Source organism: Geospiza fortis, unplaced genomic scaffold, assembly GCF_000277835.1.
Source record: "Geospiza fortis unplaced genomic scaffold, GeoFor_1.0 scaffold45, whole genome shotgun sequence".
Classification (NCBI taxonomy): domain Eukaryota; kingdom Metazoa; phylum Chordata; class Aves; order Passeriformes; family Thraupidae; genus Geospiza; species Geospiza fortis.
In genome coordinates this window covers 4,723,198-4,743,249 of record NW_005054327.1, presented here as the reverse complement: position 1 = coordinate 4,743,249, position 20,052 = coordinate 4,723,198, and the positions used below count along the sequence as shown (strand labels likewise).

At 41.6% G+C, this 20,052-nt stretch overlaps 1 protein-coding gene across 2 annotated transcripts in view; it reads right to left on the bottom strand.

Annotated features, from left to right (window-relative positions):
• KLF12 (Kruppel like factor 12) overlaps window positions 1–20,052 on the bottom strand; it is a 188,701-nt gene that overhangs the window by 64,272 nt on the left and 104,377 nt on the right. For both annotated transcript variants that reach the window (XM_031057072.1, XM_005421126.2), the window contains exon 5: window positions 5,280–5,415. In XM_031057072.1, coding sequence (XP_030912932.1) covers window positions 5,280–5,415 — 136 coding nt within the window. The remainder of the gene's footprint in view (window positions 1–5,279; window positions 5,416–20,052) is intronic.

Here is a 20,052-nt window from a genome sequence, read left to right as displayed (position 1 = left end):
TAAAGTCTTGCTGCAATGGAAAATTGCATGCCAGATTTGGGTACTCTTCATGAGAGAAGTAAAATTGAAATTGATATATTCCCACAACTTCACTTCAAACCAATTAGTGTTCTCCACTGAAAAAAAAAATCCTTTATTGAGGAATCCTGGATGAGCACTAGGCAATTCTCCATATGTAAAATCACCACTCAGTTGTGTGCCAGTTTTAAAATGAGCACAGGCAGATGTACCAGAGAAAAGGGAAGCAAAGTTCACACAAACACTGCTGAAACACCCTCCCTTATGTTTTTGGAGACTCTGGACAAAGTATTTTGTCTGCAAGTGGAAGAAAAAAATGAGATGAAAGTTCCCTATAATGAATAGCACAACAGTAGTAATGATTGCAACCGAAGCAGGGAAACAAACTATACCAGCGTAGAAAATGAATGGCTTATGAAAACAAAGATACAAACTTCTAAAGAAATAAAAATAAACCACAGGAGCTGATTTACACTGAAGAAGAGGAGGGAGAAAAAAAGAGATCTAGTGAAAAAAATCACATTTGAAAATAATTTATTAATTTAGGAGAGTAATTTAAGAGAGTACACTGGTATGGTGGCTATGCTGTCTGTCTGTTGTGGAGTCTCCTTTTTGTTACTGCAGTATCCAAAACTAACTCTTACTGTACTGCAGAAATAGATGCCAGAGAATTTAAAAATAAAGGAAGATGATCACATTAGCACCAATGTATCAATCACATAAAGTAGCCAAAGAGAACAGGGGTAGGGTCCCTAATCTCATTTTCATACAAGCACTCTGAGGCACCCAGCTCAGCCTAAAGAGGAATTCATGTTAAAGGTCAGAGCAGTCACACACAAATAACAAATCCCATCTCTGCGAATTAACTGCAGCTATAACTACAAGTAGACAGGATTTCCTCTCTGAAACGTCTGTCTCTCCCTTACTCCAGAAAAACAATACACTATCTGAAGCATCATCAGTTTACATGCACAGTTCCTCTTTTCCTTGATATTTGAAAGAAAAAATGGGTTCATCAAAGGAGTTTCCTCCATTTACAACACCTAAGGAGAAGAGAAGTCTAGAGAGAAAGAGGAATTTCTGCACCTCTGGATTTTTATCAACATACTGGTCAAAAGTTTATGCTAAAGATCACCCTCCACCTCTTCTGCTTCTGTCCTCAGTTTCTGCAAGTAGGAGATTTAAATTAAGCATATTCAGGGAGGGAGAGCTTCATGCTGTAAAATAATGTATTTTACCACACAAGCGTGCAGGAAATAAGGAGATGAATGCTCTGTTCAGGGTTTGCATTACTATGTGCCATGGAGATGACTCCTGAGGCCATCCTGCATCAGTTCTGCCTAGGGATGGAAAGGCTGCCAGGCTGAGGGAACAGCATGTTGCCTCTATGAGGGACCCTAAAAAAGTTTTACTGGTCTTCAAGGGGTTGACTAATGCCTTCTCCTCCCTTGGCTTCATAAATATTTCTGGAGTGTATCTGAGATTTGGTTCTGAATATATGATGCTATTCTTGCTGTGTAATAAGCATCAGTGGTGTCAGGCATATAGAGGCAAATCTGCTCTTTGTTAGATGTTACATGTCAAAATGAGTTTGTAAAACACACCACAGAAAGGAAGAAATGCTGGTTACAATGCAAAGCCCACTGAAATCTACATAATGTTGCAATATTTATTATCAGCCAGAGCATATTATCTGAGATTAATAAACAATTCTTAGTCCATATTTTGTAAGACATAGCAACTTCCATAAACCAGCACTGTCACATGAAGAAATTTCACTGAAGTACCCTGCTTGAAACAATGACTTTATTTATCTATAATTTTACATTATTGATTGGGTTTGTTGAACTGAAGGAGAACTATGAACTCATTCCAAATAACTACTGAGAAAGAAGTCTGGAAGCTCAGCCAACATAAAGCTTGCAGCAAGAAGGCAATTTTCCTGAGAAAAAATAGTCATACTTGGTCACTTTACAAATATGCAAGCAAATTACATTCTGTTTGTGTAAATAAGAACTAATGCCAAACACGTGGCTCTCAGTGTTTCATTGTCACAATTTTTATTCCTAAGAATTTTGTTCCTATCAGACTACAGTGGACCCGAAACAAAGCAGCAACATAGGTGGATGCCACCCAGTTTAAGAGGACATGAAAAGCAAAGCTTTCAAATAGGCATTTGAAACTGCCCAATCAAGTGTCATTTCCAAAACAACAAGCTTAAAAATGGCTGTATTAAAACAACAGTTAGTCCCCAAAAACTGACAAGCTGATTCCCCTTTGGTTAAAAGGTGGCAGACTGAGATGCAAGGGAAGATGCAGGAGCATTCAGGACAGCGCTGCCACTCCCAGTTTCTGGCCCAGCAGCTCCCCAGTCAGGGATTGCCATGGCCTCCCCTGGCACCAGGGATGCGCAGTGCTGACGTGCGTCCCAGGCAGCTGCTGCACCACTCGTGGGTGACAGAGAGCAACAGGAGCTCACAGCCTGGAGTCTCTCTCTGCCCCTGAATTAGACAGCTCCAACAGAGCAGAGGGATTGCTGCCTGTGCGTGCCAAGCACTCCCCAGCCCTATGCAGGGAGTGAGGTAACTGGCTGGGGTGCAGATAGCCACGCAGGCAGGATCAATCCTGAGCCCCAATGACAGCACAGAGGGAAAGGCAGGAGGCAAGGAAAGGCAAGGCACTGAGGCAAACCTTCACAGCCCCACATGCTTGTGAGGGGGCTCTACAGGATCAACACAAAGCAAATATCCACCACCAGATTCTGAAAGCCCCAGAGTCTGAACCCCCTTACTGCTCTTAAGAGAACAGGTGGCAGTAGGCAAATATATATACATATATTTATATTCATAATCTTATGCAGAATAATTTAAAACATGTCTGAAAAACAAGCAGGAAAATATCAGCTGTTGTCTCACTCCTGCTAGCAAGCAAGCAAGCACCTACAAACTGGTATTGTGTTTAACAAAGACAAGACAGTACAACACCAATTGGTACTGAAGAAAAGGATGCTCCCATCACTATGGAAGTACTGAGGTGTAGTTCCCAGCCACTCTCTGCAAGAAGTTATTTTTTGGGCAACTATTCACCAGAAAGAGCTTACAATCTCACTTAGAAAACAACACACTCTGTGGGACAGTCATCCAGACTCGAGGGCCAGCCTGCCTCCCTTGGGCACTAAGCTTTGACCTACACTTCACTGACTGCTGAAGAAGTCTTTCCATGCATGTCCCTACGCTGCCAGGTTATTCAGCAGAACAGTAGGTGCCTTTCCAGGTCCTCAGAGGAAACTCCTGTCTGCTAAGTTTAGATGCTGAAATTGAGCACACAGGATCTCCCTCTGGAAGGCTTCAGAGGCATTTTCCTCTCTGCAACAAGGCTATGCAGAATGTTCTTTTTCAGTGGACTCCTTTGCTAAACATCTAATATTAAGGTACATATTAAATGCCTAAAATCAAAATAGAACCTGCCCTGTAGAGCACAATATTGCAGACCAACTAAGAAATAGACTGAGTGCAGTTAGCATGAAGTGCCCACATTCCTTTTCAACTCAGCGGCTGTATGTGTGGTGTCTGTGACTGAGAATGAAGTAAAGATGACAAATTGCAGATCACAGTCAAATTAGATTTTCCTAATGGGGCTTTTGAAATAAACTAACAGATTACTGTTTAAATAAAACCTGTAACAAGAATGAGTTGATGTTGCATTATTAAATTTCTTAATTTGATTCTTAAGCTCCAGAGCCAGTCAAGTAATACTCAACATATTTACCTTCCCAAACTGTGGAATGCATTGTACAAAAGCTAAAAAAGCTTCCCATGGTTTGACCAATTCTCTAAGTGTTCAAGCAATATCCATTATGGAGAACAGTATCTGCCTGCCAGTCAACTATTAAAATTATCTGCTAGTGCTCCATACTTCCTTTGTTCAGTAATTAGACAGTGCAAAATAATTTACTGCAAAATCATGACGCATTGTTTTATTTTTCTGGCTAACTATGTGTGCTATAAATTGAGAAAAAATACTTAGCACTTCAGGGCCTGCTGTTGTGACTAGAAAATTGAAAATACATATGGGACCTGTCTATCAAGCAATAGCCTCACTGGCAAAGAAACCCTCCCCTCCTTTATCACTGTTAGAAAGGGAGCCTGCTAATCACAGAACCAACACCTTGTCTTGCCTTGCTCACAAACACCTCTCTCTCTGCCTAAGGAGAATATCAGTTTGAGATTCACAGTTATGGTGCTTAGCTGACAGAAGAGGTAGTACATGTCTGGCAAAAAAAACCCCAAAAAACCCAAAGACAGTACCTCCCCAAACATGGCTTAGCTCTTTTAGCTGCTGATGTCCAGGAAAACAAAGCAAAACATTTTTAGATACCATATTAAGACATTTAAAATGCATCTATAATAACCTATACAATAGCAATGTCTAATGGCCTTCATTACACCCATTTTTATTTCATAATGTCCAAAATGCCCATATACAGATAAAGTAACACGTTTTGTGGGTCTAGCACAGGCTTCAGTGCCTGGAGGCTCTAGTTCTATTTCCAGCTCTGCTTCAGACCAGCAGAGTGACCTTTACGCATAACCTCATTTTCCTCACCTATAAAATTGGGATATTAATACTTATTTACCTCACAGTTGGTTCCCTTCCAGCTGCTACAGTGACTGACCGACCTCATGCATCTACAGAATTGCAAATGTTCACGATAAACTGCTTCCTTCTTTTCAAACAAGCAGCGCAGGTACTAAATTAAGAAAATATTTGTCCACCCAGTTAGCAAAAGTACACAAAAAAATAACCGCAGTGGAAAAAATGTTCGAAGCCCCTCAGTAATTTCCTTCCAATGACACTGTCCTTCAGAGAAATGCTGCTAGTTCCTATCTGACAGCAATTAGAATCAACTTCTTGATGCTGCTTTCAGTCAAGGAAAAAATACATGGTTTTTGAGTGGTAATCTAACCTGGTCTCTCTTTGGAGAGGATATAAAACCACTGCAAGCTTTCCAAGTACATCAAGGGGAAGAAACAACTTCAATATGAAACTCAATAATGAGGGCAGAGAGAAAGAAAGGAAAAGATCATGAGAGAGACAAAAGATAACAGTCATCTCTTCCAAAAAAAGGGAATAAATCTCCAGGGAAAGGTGCTGGCAGGTATGCTGCCTGCAGGCAGGAGGACAGCCCTGCAGCAGCGGTGCCTCCATGGGCCTGGGAACACCTCAGCAACACTCATCTTGTCTGGGAACGCGATACTTACTCTTGTACTGCTCTGGCTATGGAGAGCGCTGTAGATCCAGTTTCATTAACGCTATCTAAGGTCACATTTGGCAGGTCGTCATCATCACTGTCACTTTTAATTTGTCTGGGAGATAGGCCTCGGGGGTCCATTTGTGCTGGAAAGAGACATATAATGGATTAATATGAGTGTGCTGAAATTAATCTTGTCCCAGAACAACATCAGGGCGCACAACATATCTGCCTGCTCCGGTTGGAGAGCACCGAGCTTCCCAAATCAGCTGATAGGTGGGCAAAGCCACCCAGTAGTGCTACAGCTGGATGTGAGCACTTCCAGAGGCATGCCGGTCTGTGAATTCACAGAGGCTGCACCAATGCACTCAGCAGTACCAAAACACCACTGCTCAGACCTCATCCAACAAAATCCTAGTTTACCCTCAAGTAACTTACGCTGCCTGACTTCAGAAAGTGAAGGGAAAGGGAACAAGGGAAAGGGTTACATCTGCTTTGTACAATACAGAACACTCAAGAGTACATTTGACAGCAAAATTTCAGGAGCAATCTCTGATTCTGAGCATTCATTGTGAGGCATCAGGATGGAATCCATGTCACTCCACTCCATTAAAATTTAGGCATCTAAAATCCCAGTGCTCCTGATTTCTGACATAATTCGACACCATTTTCAGCCTCTGAAGGATCCTTCACTCCACATTACGTGCAACCTCACACAGGCAACCAACATTCAGGTGACCAGTATCAGTGGGGCTAACACATTTTTTTGAAAAGTCACCCAGTTTCAGGTCTTATAAATATTTGAAGATCAGGAATTGCAGGATTGTTTTACCTGTCCACAGCTTACAGTATCCCTACTGCATGGCAATGGAGTAAGTGCCCAGGTGCTGGCAGCAACAGCTGCAGGGACTTGTATGAGGAGCAGCCAGGGCTGCCCTGTGGCAGACACAGTGCTGGGCACAGCTGAGCCCTGCAGACAGTGGGGGTGTCTCAGGGAAAACAGGTTCAAGAAAAGGTTAAACAACTGGCCAGGAAAGGAGGGACAGAAAAAAGTGTGAGAAACACTTTACACTGAGGGTGGCAGAGCACAAGAACAGGCTGCACAAGGAGATATCGGAGCCTCCCTCCCTGGAGACATTCAAAACCCACCTGGATGTGTTCCTGTGTCACCTGCTCCTGATGACCCTGGCTTGTCAGGGCTGTTGGACTGGTTGATCTCCAGAAGTCACTTCCAATACTAACAGTTCTGGGATCGTGTGAAACAGCTCTGCAGATACCAATGTGCAAGGAGATGGAGGGGAGAAGGTTCTTCATAATGGGGCAGTCCCTGGAGGAGACTGTCCTGATGGGAAGAACTATCTACAGGGAACCAACAATGGAGCAAGGGAACAGTGTGAGGAGAAAGAACAGCAGAGAGGAACAATTATGAACTAACCACAGCCCTCAGTCCCCATCCCCCTTGGATGGGGGAGGGAGAAGAGCTGGGAATCAAGGAGGGGAGTCCTGGAAAAGAGGGTTGGGGATGGTGGTTCTCACCATCCAAATCTACTTTTAATTAGCAATAAATTACTTTTCCCTGTGCTGAGTCCTATTTGCCCATAAAGGTAATTGGTAACTGATCTCCCTGCCTTTATCTTGAGCCTTGAGCTCTTGCACTTTATCTTCCCCCCTGTTCTGTGGAGGAGGAGTGAGAACAGCTGGGTGTGCACCAGGCAGATGGCCACTAGAGTTAGCTTTTCTGCCAAAAATATACAGGCAAGGAGAGGACAACAGAAAGGCAGGTGACCTGCCTTCCCTCTTATGCTGGTTGCTGTCCTTCAAAGAGGAAGAAAGCACAATTCACCAGGATAGGGGGAGGGAACCAAGAGATGGGTATAGAGGGGAAATATGGGGCACAACTGTGATTTGTGATAGTGCCAAGAGGAACTGGGAGTTGTTTGTGCCATAGACAAACTTCAGAGGTGATGTGGAGAAAGAGACATTTCTCCTTGCTCGTGAAATACCACATAGGATTAGTAGGTGCTGAGAGACACCCAAAGCAGCTGGAGAAGAGAGTAAAACTGGAGAGATGTCTGACTCTGCAAGGGAGGCATAGGAAGGGGAAAGACAGGCAGAGATTTGTGTAAAAATGTGTTTATTTTGTCTGCTCTGGTGAAATAGGGAATTCATGGCTATTTATTTAAAGAGCTAACTGTTGCAGTTTGTTAGCTTATGCTCTCCTGTATTGCAGAGGAGACAGGACACTTTCTTCTGGGTCTTGCAACATGATTTCTGAGAAGAGATTCATTCCTACTCAACTCTGGCTAACCACAGACCTACACAATAGGTATCACAGGCGGGCCCACATCTAGGGAGCAGCTCCAAAAGTCATAGTTAAATCTGCCATTATGCCATCTTTCTTAGGTTACAGTGTTTACTGACTCTACAAAAGGAACTGAATTACAATGAAAAATGGGAGGGCTGCAGATACTTCAGGAGCTGTGCAGCCATAACAGTAGGATTGATGAATAGCTAGGCTCTTGAAAAGAAAGCACTCCACAAATGAGTGATGAATCCAAGGAAAGCTAGTCTTAAATTTTAATTTATGTCTTAGCTGCAAACCACCTGTGAGTAAAAGAACACTGATTATAAACTAACTTTCAGCTGTTGATTTTATGTTACAGAATTTCATGAGGAACATACTGTTAAATACATTCAGTAAGCTGATGGAACAAACCCTTCTGGACCCACATTTAAAGTGCATTTACAGTTGCACAGTACTTCTTCTATTACCCTTCTACAGGCACAGGCTAGGTGCCTCAGTAAGGCTGGCTATGTTTGGACTGCTTACTATTTCTTCATGGATGGCAAACACCTTTTGCTTATCAAAGCAAAGGCTGTTGACAGTGAACCTATATCAGACAATCACAACTTAGAAATTGTTTGAAACATTCAATTTAGGCAGAATGAGCACCATTCTGACTGTGGTTCTTAAAATCACAACTTACCCATGATGATATTCAATGTGTAACCTCAACCTGAGCACTAGGGACAATCTAGTACTTTATTTAAAAGCAACTGAACTACCCAGTCAGCTGATTTAGCCCCAGAAAACTATTTCGAAAGAAGTGTCATTCCTGCCTTGCTCCCTAATGCTTCTTCTTAAAAGAATGAGTTTTTATTACTACATATTTCATTAATTCTAGATCTAGAAAAGATTATATTCTTTTCATAGAATCACAGAAAGGTGTAGGTTTGTAGGGACCTTAAAGTTGATCTAGTTCCAGTCCCCCTGCCACGGGCAGGGATGCCATCCATTAGACCCAGTTGCTCAGAGCCTCATCCAACCTGGCCTTGAACACTTCCAGGGATGGGGCATCCACAACTTCTCTGGGCAACCTGTTCCACTGCCTTACTACCTTCTGAGAAAAGCTTTTATTTCCCCCTTAAAATGAATTTCATTACAAAAAGTTATGCTTGTATCTGCCCAATATTTAAATGTGCTACAAGTGATGCACTTGTGAGAGCTAGCTATTTGTCCACAGAACTAAAAACTGTAACAAAAAAGCTATGTATGTTAACTGAGGTTTAATCTGACTTGCACTACAGCAAAAGTTTTAAGTAGGTAGCTCAGAAACTAAACCTAACTTGAAATGATGGAAGTTGTTACATAACCAAGCCTGTAATACAGTTCTTATATGTGAATTCTGATCACTTAAGCGTGAATACACCTACATAAAAAGAGATGGTATAAATGTGTATGAACAATCTCACATACTTTCGTTCTTTGTAAGACATGTTGTTTCATTATTACTGCAGATTGCTGGCTCTTAAGATATTAATGAGACTCCTATGACATCTGGTATTGATTTTAGATTACTACAGGAATGTGCCAGGACCAAAGCTCTCAATTACCTTCTCCTTGCTTCTGCTTGGTAAGTCCTACTCTGTACACTTCTAGCACAGACACAAAGCTGCAAACAGCGCTTCACCCAGGGACAATTTACTGTACTCACTGGGTACAGTGTGCCCCATCAGACACCAGTGTTTGAGCATATAATGAGGTGCTGCCACACGTAAGTATGGAGAGGACAAAAGGTGAGGAATGGAAATGTATCAGTGGGTAAATTCAAAGGCAGGCATTTCAAGCACTGCTATATATTTGCAGAAAACCTAACTAAAGATTGTAAATAAATAAAACACTGCTCTAGGGATAATTCCCTTACTTTTTATGTCGGCCCATCCCTTTTTGTCCCTCTCCTCATTTGTCACTTCCTTCCATCTCGCAGCCGTGGGTGGCCGAGGCACTGGGGAGCCGAGGTGACTGACCAGGAGGCTGAGCTTTGCTGCTGCCAGCTGGTGCAAACTGGCCTGTTTTCTCATCAGCATGGCTGCAGCTGCTAGGGGAAAACAGCCTTTCAAGCTACTCTCCTCTCTGAAATGAGCCATGTGAATAACCAACTGGCCAAAAGCCTAACAGATATCTCCTCCTCACCACTCTCTGCAGTGTGCAAACTGCAGCACAGGACTGTTACACATCAGGAGTTCATGACTCCTACTTATGTCAACAGCTCTGACTGTCTCTTGGACATCTAAAAACAACTGTCGAACTCCTGGCACCAAGGTTTATGAATACCAGCCTCAGTTCATAAGCACTGAATTAGAAGTAATTACTAGCCTAATGAACATCAAACAGGAGAGGATGAAGAGATGCAGGCAAGAGATAGTTTAGCAAATGAGATAAAAAAGGTGGGGGACAAGTGAGTAACAAAATGCAACTGGCAAGCAAGGTGGAGGAAAGCCCATAAAACATGCCAACGCATTTTAACCTCCCTTCATGCTTTACCTTGCTCTAACAACCAAGCTCTTCCTTGAACTCAGGACCATGGGTCCAGAAGGGACTTGTCTGGGTCATTGAATCAAGTCCTCCCAAACACAGGCAGATACATTAATTAATAAACCTTAACTGGTTTTCTTGCCCTTGCTACGCCTCTTGAAAGGCAAGATTTGTCCAACAGAGCTATCTGGTGGTTTTGTGAAGTGTGAATGAGGTTAAGGAGAGGCAAGGAAAAAGAAACCAGAGCAGCCAGAGACTGCTGCTTTCATGGGACAAAGGTGCCATTGAATGAATGCACAGGAGGTACAGAAGCAAGCTGTTAGCTCTCCATGCTGAATAGACTGGTGAGCCAGGGGAGTTAAGAATGTCTGCAAGTGCTGAAGGCTGCAAGCAGCCACGTTGCTTCCCATCCTTGTTAGCCTCAAGAAACAATGATCCTTTTTTGCTAAGAAAAGTGGAGAGAATTGCTCATGATGCACACAAATACATGCAATCACTTCTTAACGCCCCTTTGCCAAACTGAACCAAAAAGGAGCTTCCCTCTGGTCACTACGAGCAAATTCACTTCCTGCACATGTTTTAAGCAAAGATGTACAAATGGATCACACATAAAGCACATACCAGCTAGTAAATACTACACAACTTAAGTCTATCATCATTAATATTGTATCTGCCAGCTGCCAGTTGCCAGTAGGAAAAAGCCTGATCTGGATCAGATATAAGCTTGCTTCTATTTCTGTCAAACTGAACAGTTTGGGGCTTTAAAATTTATTCTGGCTGTGGGGTCAGACAATACCTGATCCTGCTCCTGAGGACAAAATTGCCTGTTCTACAATGCTGGAAGATATTTAAACTTGCATAGGAGCTTTTTAATGAGCACTGCATACATTTGTGCTTTCTGGCACATGGCTGCATTGGTTTTGACATGGTACAGGATTAGCCATGTCACGGAAGCACAATCTCTGGGAAGGATCCAGCTTGTTGGTTGCTAAGGGCAGATGAACCCCCTGGAACAGGATCAAGCCTCCACCTCCCCAGGGGAATAACCTGAGCCCACAGCCACACCATCAGGGGACTTTTCCCCCTCTTTGTTCCCTAAACTGGTGCTCCTGCCCACATTCTGGAAACTCCTGGGAAGGAAGGGATTGTGGATTTAAATTGCTGCAGGCTGACAAGCGCCCAGCATCCCTCCTCCCCCTTCTCACACATGTGCTGCTGATACTAGCATGGTAGGTAAATTTTCTCCCCGTCTGTCACACTTGGGTTTCAGCCAGGTATGCCCTAACCCTAACATCTTTGCTTTATTTCAGTGATTAATCAGGGATACACACCTCAAGTGCTCTGATGTGGTCAGACAAAGCCAAGCACTGTCAGAGGCCCTGCATCTGGATGCCTGCAGGTGGCATGAAAAGGGCCATACACCACAACACTGCTGTCACCACTGGCAGTTCTCAGTTACTGCAACCTGATTTACTTTCCCTAGTGAAAATTCCTGTGAGTGAAAGGGATGAAAACTCATCCCATCATTAGGCTCATGAACACCCACTAGAAATAATTTTATGTCTACATCCTATCTTTGATTTAAGGTCAAATATGAGATCCTTGGGCTAAAGAGGAATGAAATATTTAAGAGCAGGAGAAAACTAAGTAACCATTAGGAGTTTTGCCTCAATTTATAGCTAAGCCACACAGTAATTAACTGATGTTGAAATGACTCTGAGATGATGCTTGCTGGTATGAATGCAGAGAGAAAATTTCAGCATCCTGAAATACCTCTGTCTCATTTCAGCTTAAAAACAGCTTTCTGCACTTAACTTCTCAGCCAATAACTTTGTAAACTTACCCACATGCAGGTTTGCCAACACACCACACCACAATAAGAATCACTGTTACTCTCTTAAAATAATTAAAAATCTGTTTCTGCTCTTTGAAAGGATTTCCAAATTCAGAGTTCGCTTACTTTTGTTTCACATTTTAAACTCCTCACCCTGCTTTCTCTGAAGGATGCCTTAACAACCTGCTAATCAAAATGATCATGATGGGATTTCCAACTGGCCCTGCCATTCACCCACTAGGACTTGCCCATCAGAAGCAGGTTACACAGCTCTGCAGTGGGCAGTGACACCAAGACCTGTGCTAGCTGAGACATCGGCCTGGACGGCGGGGAGGCCCCTCCAGCCTTGCCAGATCCACGCCTGGTGATGGGTTTGGTCTTGCAAACGCAGCCACAGATTTTTATTGTGATGGAAGTTTAAATGAAGCAGAAACATGGGATGTCTCAATAAGCCAGAAAGGGACACCTTTGCTGTTTCCAGTAAACTCCTCTCTGGTTGATTTCAGTCCATGTTGGCATACAATAGATTAAAGACTGTCTCCAGCTGCAAGTAATGCTCTGCACTTACTTCCATTAGGAATGGAAAACAAAATATTACCCCACATGTCAAAATTAACATTAACAAGAATCTCATTACTACTGCTGTTACACATGTGTGTCCGTGTGTCTGCAGAGCATGAAGGACTGAAGTAAAAACAGACATTTGCTGCCAAACTCCTAGAAGGATGGAAATGGAAAATGTGGCTAAAAAAACTGTATGGCGCTCATGTTTTAGCTCATTACACAATTAATCTGCCAGCATCAGAAACACTGCAGTTATGAAACCATAACTAAACCATAACTTTGGACTCTTAATTTTGGCATACAGCATAGTTCAATATCTGAAATATTGCAAGAAAGCTCCTGACCAAGAGCAAGTCTTCTGCTCTTTCTTAAACTGAAACTGTCTCAAATGTCTCTGATAACAAATGCATCGGGGTGGATCGAACACCAAGCAGAAGGAAATCATCTCCATCCTTCTCGGTTACTCTTGGAAAATGGGCTTTACAACTGTGGAAGTCAAGCCTCACATCACAATTTGATGTTTGAAACAAATGAACATCCCCCTTCTTCGAAATTTTTTTAGAGAAAAGGACACCAGCATGGACTTAGCAGGAGAGCATCAAAAAAGATTGCAACAGACATCACTATGTATTTCTAATGCTGGAAGCAACACTTCCACATGCAGATGTACAGGAGCTACTTAAAATTATGACCTCAGAGACTGTGTTGTACTCAGGTTTATTTAATGCATCCTAGGAAGCAAAATTGTGTCTTTACAGACCTACCAAATGCACGTGAATGACGCTATTCATGATTTTCTTCTCCTAAGCTGCTTCATACTATATAAAGCACATATACGACATTTTTCTTCCTATTTAAAGTTCATTATAAATGCTTTATGCATTGGAAAAATGCTCTGAGTGCACCAATCAGATTTTTGATCAAAACAGTTTGGTGCCTGGTAGGGGCAGCAGAATTGGTCAATTTATTTCATAAAACTTTATGTACAAAGCAGCAGTATCCATGAACGTAATGGTCAGAATATAGAGTCTACAGGGGTAATTTTTATTACAATTTATAGCAAGATTACCCATACTCCACAGTTTCCAGATTTTATTAAGATTTTATGGGACTATATGGCTTTAGCAGTTAACTGCACCTAGCGTGGTTATGGTTCACAGAGAATGGGAACTGGCACTGAAATGCACAGTGTAACTAATCTAGCAGAGAATATTAATTGCTATGATCCAATCAAAGGCAATATTTAAAATCATTTCAACAGTCAAGTAATTTGCCATAAACCTGTAAAATAATAGCTATATGGAGAAATACAGAGGTAAGAGGGATTGCATGGATGTAATATATGCACATACTTAAGCATCTCTGTCATTGGGTTGTATACATAAAAATACAAACCCATTTTTTAAACAAAGGACTTTTCTCTTTCTAAGCTATTTCAATGCCAGAAGACCTCATCTACACAAAAAACGAAACTACTAAGACTATTGAGATTTATGTCTCGCTGAGCATCCAATATACAAATACTCTATCATCAAAAGTAAACAAGGAAAATAATAAGGACAGAATGTATTTAATATTAGATAAAATACTGTGAAACTACTACACAATGGTAGCAGACTGCAGCTTACACACTGCAACAGGCCAGAGATATTTTAGAAATCAGGAAGCTTCCAGCAGGTTGGTCCAAGGCACAATAAAACCCAAGGCAGAGAGAAATAAATGAGAAGTTTTAGGCATGTGTTTCTGCTGGATCCAAATTCATGGGATAAAAGCAAGCAGATCAAAGCTCAGTCCTGGTAAGAATACAGAACTGAAGGGCCAGAGGCATTCTTGGCATGGAAGAGAAGGAACTAACAGCTTCCAAAAGGTGCAGGGACTCAGGATATGTCAAAAGAGATTTACTCATCCCACTTATGCTGGGTTCGCAAATCAAGTTGGAGTATGCCTGTACCTCATTCCCTTCCTCAAATCCCTCCTAGCTGAAAACGAACAATGAACATCAACATGAACAAATCATACTGATGAATCTTAAAAGAGCATTTGCCTCTACAGTGAAAAAAACCAAGTATGTCACTAGTGAATCACTAGAAGCAGCACTTTTCTGGAAATTTAAGCAGAAGACTGTCTAGGGAAGTCCCTATAGTTCAATTAATCCATTTTGTCTTAAATCAACCTCCTTGGTTTCAAACACCACAGTGTCTGTGTGGTAACTTATAGTCTGTGTTTTAATTCTCCACTCTGGCAAAAACTACTGTTTACTCTAGCTCTTAAATAACGTGCACCATCTTCAGGAGCACAGGTCCCACCGTGAACACAAGCCTCTCCTCTGCCTGCCTCTCTTCCTGCCAAGCCACTGCCAACCTGTTCCTGCTTTCCCAGAACCACGAGTGTTTCTTCCAGCTGAACCAACCAAACAGGAGGAGACAGAGCCAACATTCTGGGGGGCAGCAGGGGGGAGGTGGACAGGCTGAATACAGACTGCCACAGAAGATTTTTGTGCATAACAACAAAATGATGGCAGCTAAAGTAGAAACTCTCAGCCTCAATGCAACTCAAATCCAAAATAACTGTCTACTAAAATGCAGAAAGGATAATCACTCCACATGAAACAAAAAAGGCAATACTGCTGGTTTTAATTAAATGTCTCTTCCATAGCATAATTTATATAAACAGACCATATAATCTGACCTCTAAACATATGGAACATCTTAGTTTCTATCTTTTAACTGCAAATTGCATTTATTTTTGCAAAATAAACTTTACAGTAGGCAGAAATAACAGGCTGTACTTTAAAAAAACAGTTAAGGGCAGTGGATAATGTAATCTTAATGGTACTACCTGTTTGAAGTCACAAAAAATCTGCAGCAAAAGATACTGCATTTACTACTTATTAATATATCCACAGTGAGGAATATGCCAAACAGTGCAAACTGTGAAAAGAAAAAACCTGGGCATTTTTGCCAGGTCTACAGACAGATACGACATAAAAAAGGTCCAAGACCATGTCATAACACCTGTTTATGTACAAGAGAAGCAGACAAAGTTCAGCTGGCAAGTTTAAATTTATAATGTTCTGACTGGTGAATTTTGCAAGTGATTGTGCCCTCTGAAAACATGAAAACCTGTAAGAATGAGAATCCATAAATTTGATTCCAAAACTCCAGAAATATCAAAGCTGCACCAGCCCTTCATCCACCATTATCAGGAAGGAGCTTCTAAAAGGCTCTTCAATGAAAGCATTAACTCCTCTGAACTACAGAAAACAATTTTCAAGGATATTGTATTTGGCAAAACCTGCTGCTAGAGGGACATGATTTGCCAGTAGTATTCATGGTTATCTGCTGAAAGCAAAGAACAATGGTCCAAACCAAGCATGAGGTTCATGTCATTAAAAACCCTGAGGTTCTACAGTTTTTCACACACAAAAAAAAAAGGCTGGAATAAATTTTCCAGCACAGGAAATGCCGTATTTTTTCTCTATGCTCAGTCTTGGAAAGAGGGGAATAGTTTTTCTTAAAAATTTCCTCTTAAAGGAAGAAAAAAAAGAAAAAATACAGAAATAGCTTGAGGCAGACATGCAGTATGGAAAATGTTAGTCTCAATGGTTTACATAACAGACAGACTTGGAGCAACTGAAGATTGGGTTTTAAGGGAAACCATCAGGCAGCCTTATCTATATAGGTGCTGCTACCTGCTGGGCTTCTAATTAAACTTTTAGCAATGCTTACCATTGCTAAAGAAGGAGCAAAAAAAAAACCAAGGAAAATCTTTTCTGGGACTATAATACTGTTTCATGGAATATTTCAATGTACAATAATGTCTAGTCACCACCACCTAATCCTTACAGGAAAAAAACCTCCAAGCACCTTTTAAGGTTGTGACAAGAGCAGTGACCACTGAAGGAAGTGAACTTTGAGCCTGCCATGGTGTGGGGATGGCACAGGGCACAGTCTAGCCCTGTGGTGTCCACAAGGACTTGTGCCTGACTCCCTTCCCCTGTGTGCCCAACAGCCCTAATGCATTTCTCTGGTTTATGTGCATGAAATAATGAGAGGAGAAGGTTGTAGAGGGCAACTTGCACAGATGGGCTGTGTTGTGGGGGCTGCAAGAGACCCCACTGCTCTGGGGATCACCCTTGAGTGTGTCCTCCCCATTGGGTGTATCAGGGGAGGAAGGTGCCTGGTCAACAGGGGTATCTGTACATAACTCTGCGTGTGTGTTCATAGCTGAGTGTTGTGGTGTTAGCAACTTGTAGGAATTTACTAAGATTTGTAAATAGTAAGTGATGCATTACCGACACCGAAAACAGTGTTCTCTAATTACCTTCTAATTAAGCATTGTTAATAACTTCCTAAAAATGCACCAGTCCTGGTTTTGATTTAGATTAGGTTTTTAATCCTGCAAAAGCACATCACTCTGACATAAGGGTGCTTTTGCAGCATGACAGCCCTGTCTCCCATTGCCCACCTTGGGTTGTAGCACGTGGCACAGGACCTGACGGCATGCTGCTAGCACCTTGTATATACAAGGGCTACGTGTCTTCAAAAAAAAAAAGAAAAAAAAAGGGAGAGAGGAGGCAGGACAGAAGAAATAAACAGCAAACTGGGAGGCAGAAAAGGAGATCTGAGACTCTTCTGAAGGCTGGTGAGACAAAGAACGCCATGATGAATGGCACTGTGGAGAAGGATGCGCAGGAGGAGGAGGAGGAGATGACAGTATAGGTTAGAAATATTAACAGAAAAGGAGGGGGAGATGAAGCAGAGCTGCTGAAAGTGGTACTCAAAGAGCAGTCAGCAAGATGGGAAGGACTAGAAAAATAGAGAAATAGAAAAAGATAGGGAAACAGAAGACAAAGTAGCCACTTCTTGTGCCAGAGGGAAGAGAATATTCAAACAGAACATGAAGAAAGAACTATTTGCTTGAACTGCCTAAAAAAGCAGCCACCAGGAGAGTTTTGTCTGAGAGTGAGAGAGAGAGAGGGAAAGGAGGTCTGGGAGGCATCAGGGAAAGCAGAAAGCCACCTGTGCAAAACACCTGGAGACAGTATTAGAGGGATGGTGACTGCCTGAGAAGGTTTTGCAAAAAAACCTAAAAATTAAATGGTTCTAGTCAAATCTGGAAGGAAGAGGACAATTCAGCGTGAGAAAAATAAAATTGGGAATAACAATGAAAAAGCTTTTCTCTATGCCCTGTTTCTTGTATTTGCTCCCCTCAGCACCTGAAACCTAGAAAAACTGGAGATGCCTGAGCTCAGGTCTGATGTAATTTTCATATTAAAAATCTCTCTTTTCAGGAAAGTGTCTGAGTCTCAATTGTGTGAAAAGGGCTTAGATAAAGGGTCATGCAAAACATAACTTTAAGTGCTTCCCAACTGGCACCCCTGGATCATCAACATCGTCTCTGAATTAGCACCAATGCAGGAATAACACAGGGATTATGCTGCTGATGCTCTCTGTGGATCAACTGTTTCAGTGTGCATATTTTTGTGTTTCTGAAAATTAGCAGCATTCATGTAGAAGTTGAAAGCTGCGAGTCTAGATGACTCCAAACCTGCATTTGTCCATCAGCTAGTAGAGGATTATGAACTAATTCAATTTGGCAACAATGTCCTGTTAGGATCTGTGTACATTTATTTTTTGTTATCAGCACAAGAGCTGATTATTGAAGGGAATTTAGTCTGCACACATATTAAAATAATTTAATTGGTTAATTTGTGCAATATAACTGCATTGAATTATTTATATTGTTTTGCACTAAAGAATGAAAAACACTCCAGCAAAAGCTGATAAAAGATTACTACCTAGAGTGGATTGCTGCCCAATTTACTTCTATTGTATTTATTTAAATTAACCTGAACTTCTTAATCAAAAGAATTAAGGACAACAAAATGAGTACAACTCATGAGAAAAAAATTAATAAACTGAAGAACTGTAATACCTTCTTTTACTTTAACTGCGCAATAATAGATGATGCAGGGGCTAATGGCTAATGACCTCTACCAATTAGAGCACAAAGGCTATATTGTCAGGGCAGGTCTGAAGGCAAGGAGTTCATGGGCTGAAATCCCTACAGCACATTAAATTCTGGAATTTTGTTGATGAAACTGGGGTAGTGAATTTCCAGTTTTACAAGATCAGGAGGTGCTTCCTACAGAGGAGACTACTACCACAGCCAACTAGCACCTTTGAAAAGAAAACAAACAGGAAAATTTCTCAGTGAGCTCATGGTTAGGTGCACCTTGAAGAACCAAAATCAAAATACAGGTTAAAACTCTCCTTTTTCTCTTTGTTTGGGTTTTTTTTTCCTAGACTACATGGTACGAAGTCATGGTTTTATTCATAATTTCTTGACAGAAAGGCACAAAGGGCTAAAATTACATCACTGTATGAAGTGCAATAAAACTTATACCATAATTTTGAGGCTTAAAACTAGACTCAGATCAACAATGAGTTCATTTCCCATGTCCAAGCCTACTGAGAGGGCAGAGTCCCCCTTTGGGTAGTGAGGGAACAGTAGGAGAGCCACAGACTAATACCCAACAGGATGCCCCTAAACATCTGAATGACCCATCACTGTAGGCCTGTACAATAAATGCACAGTTGCCAGTTCATGAAAAACAGACATGAGAGGTAAGAAATAAGTTGTTGAGACCTGTTCACTATGCAATTAGGAACACAAGAGATAAGACTAAATGTCCTGCAGCTTCATAAGCCCCAAAGTAAGGTTATCCGTCAATACCCTCCCTTTCTGCCTCAAGCAATATCTCATTTCAGGGGAAAATTACCGTATTTTACTCACTCACGTGCAATGAGCCTTGAAATGAGTATCTCATTCCTTTCCTCATATTCCCATCTCTGTCACTAATTCCCCCTTTATAAAGCTGTGCTTTCAAAGTTTCTGGGCACATCTGTTTTTTCTTTTCTTACTCCACCCATCATCTCACTATCTGTAACAAGTTTTTGCTCCCTCAGTAACTGTTGGGTTCTCACTCTTTCTTGCTTTCCAGCTCCCCTTTCTGTGTTCTTTGGACACCTCAAGAGTGTATCTGTCCTTCTGACATGTGCCTCTTCCTCCCTTCATACCTCCCTGTGCCTCTTGGGTCCTGTGTCTGCAAAACTCATTCCCAACATAAACACTCTGGGTGGCTTCCTTCCCTTCTGCTGTTTAATCTGGAAGAAGAAACCTAATTCAAAGTCTTGCACTGCCACTCCTTAAGCTTAGTAAAACCCACTTCTCTGCATCTGCTAATGCTCTTTGGTCCACAAGCCTTTCCTTCACGCATTCCTAGAGCCCGATGATTGCTTTCTACTTGCTGGGGAACAATCCCTCTGACATTCCTCCCCTTGCTAAATCTGAAACACCTGGTGAGTTTTCCATGTTCATCTATGATGTTTTATATATTGTCATAAATATCATACACTGACATTTTTTCCGTTCTCCTACTTCTTCAGCTTCTGGGGAGGACTTATTTCTCCTAGGATAGAACCCACCACAAGTTGTCTGAGCATCTAACACCACTGCTAAACCCAATCTTAATTTAAAAACTTATTTACTTTAAAGATCATCTGG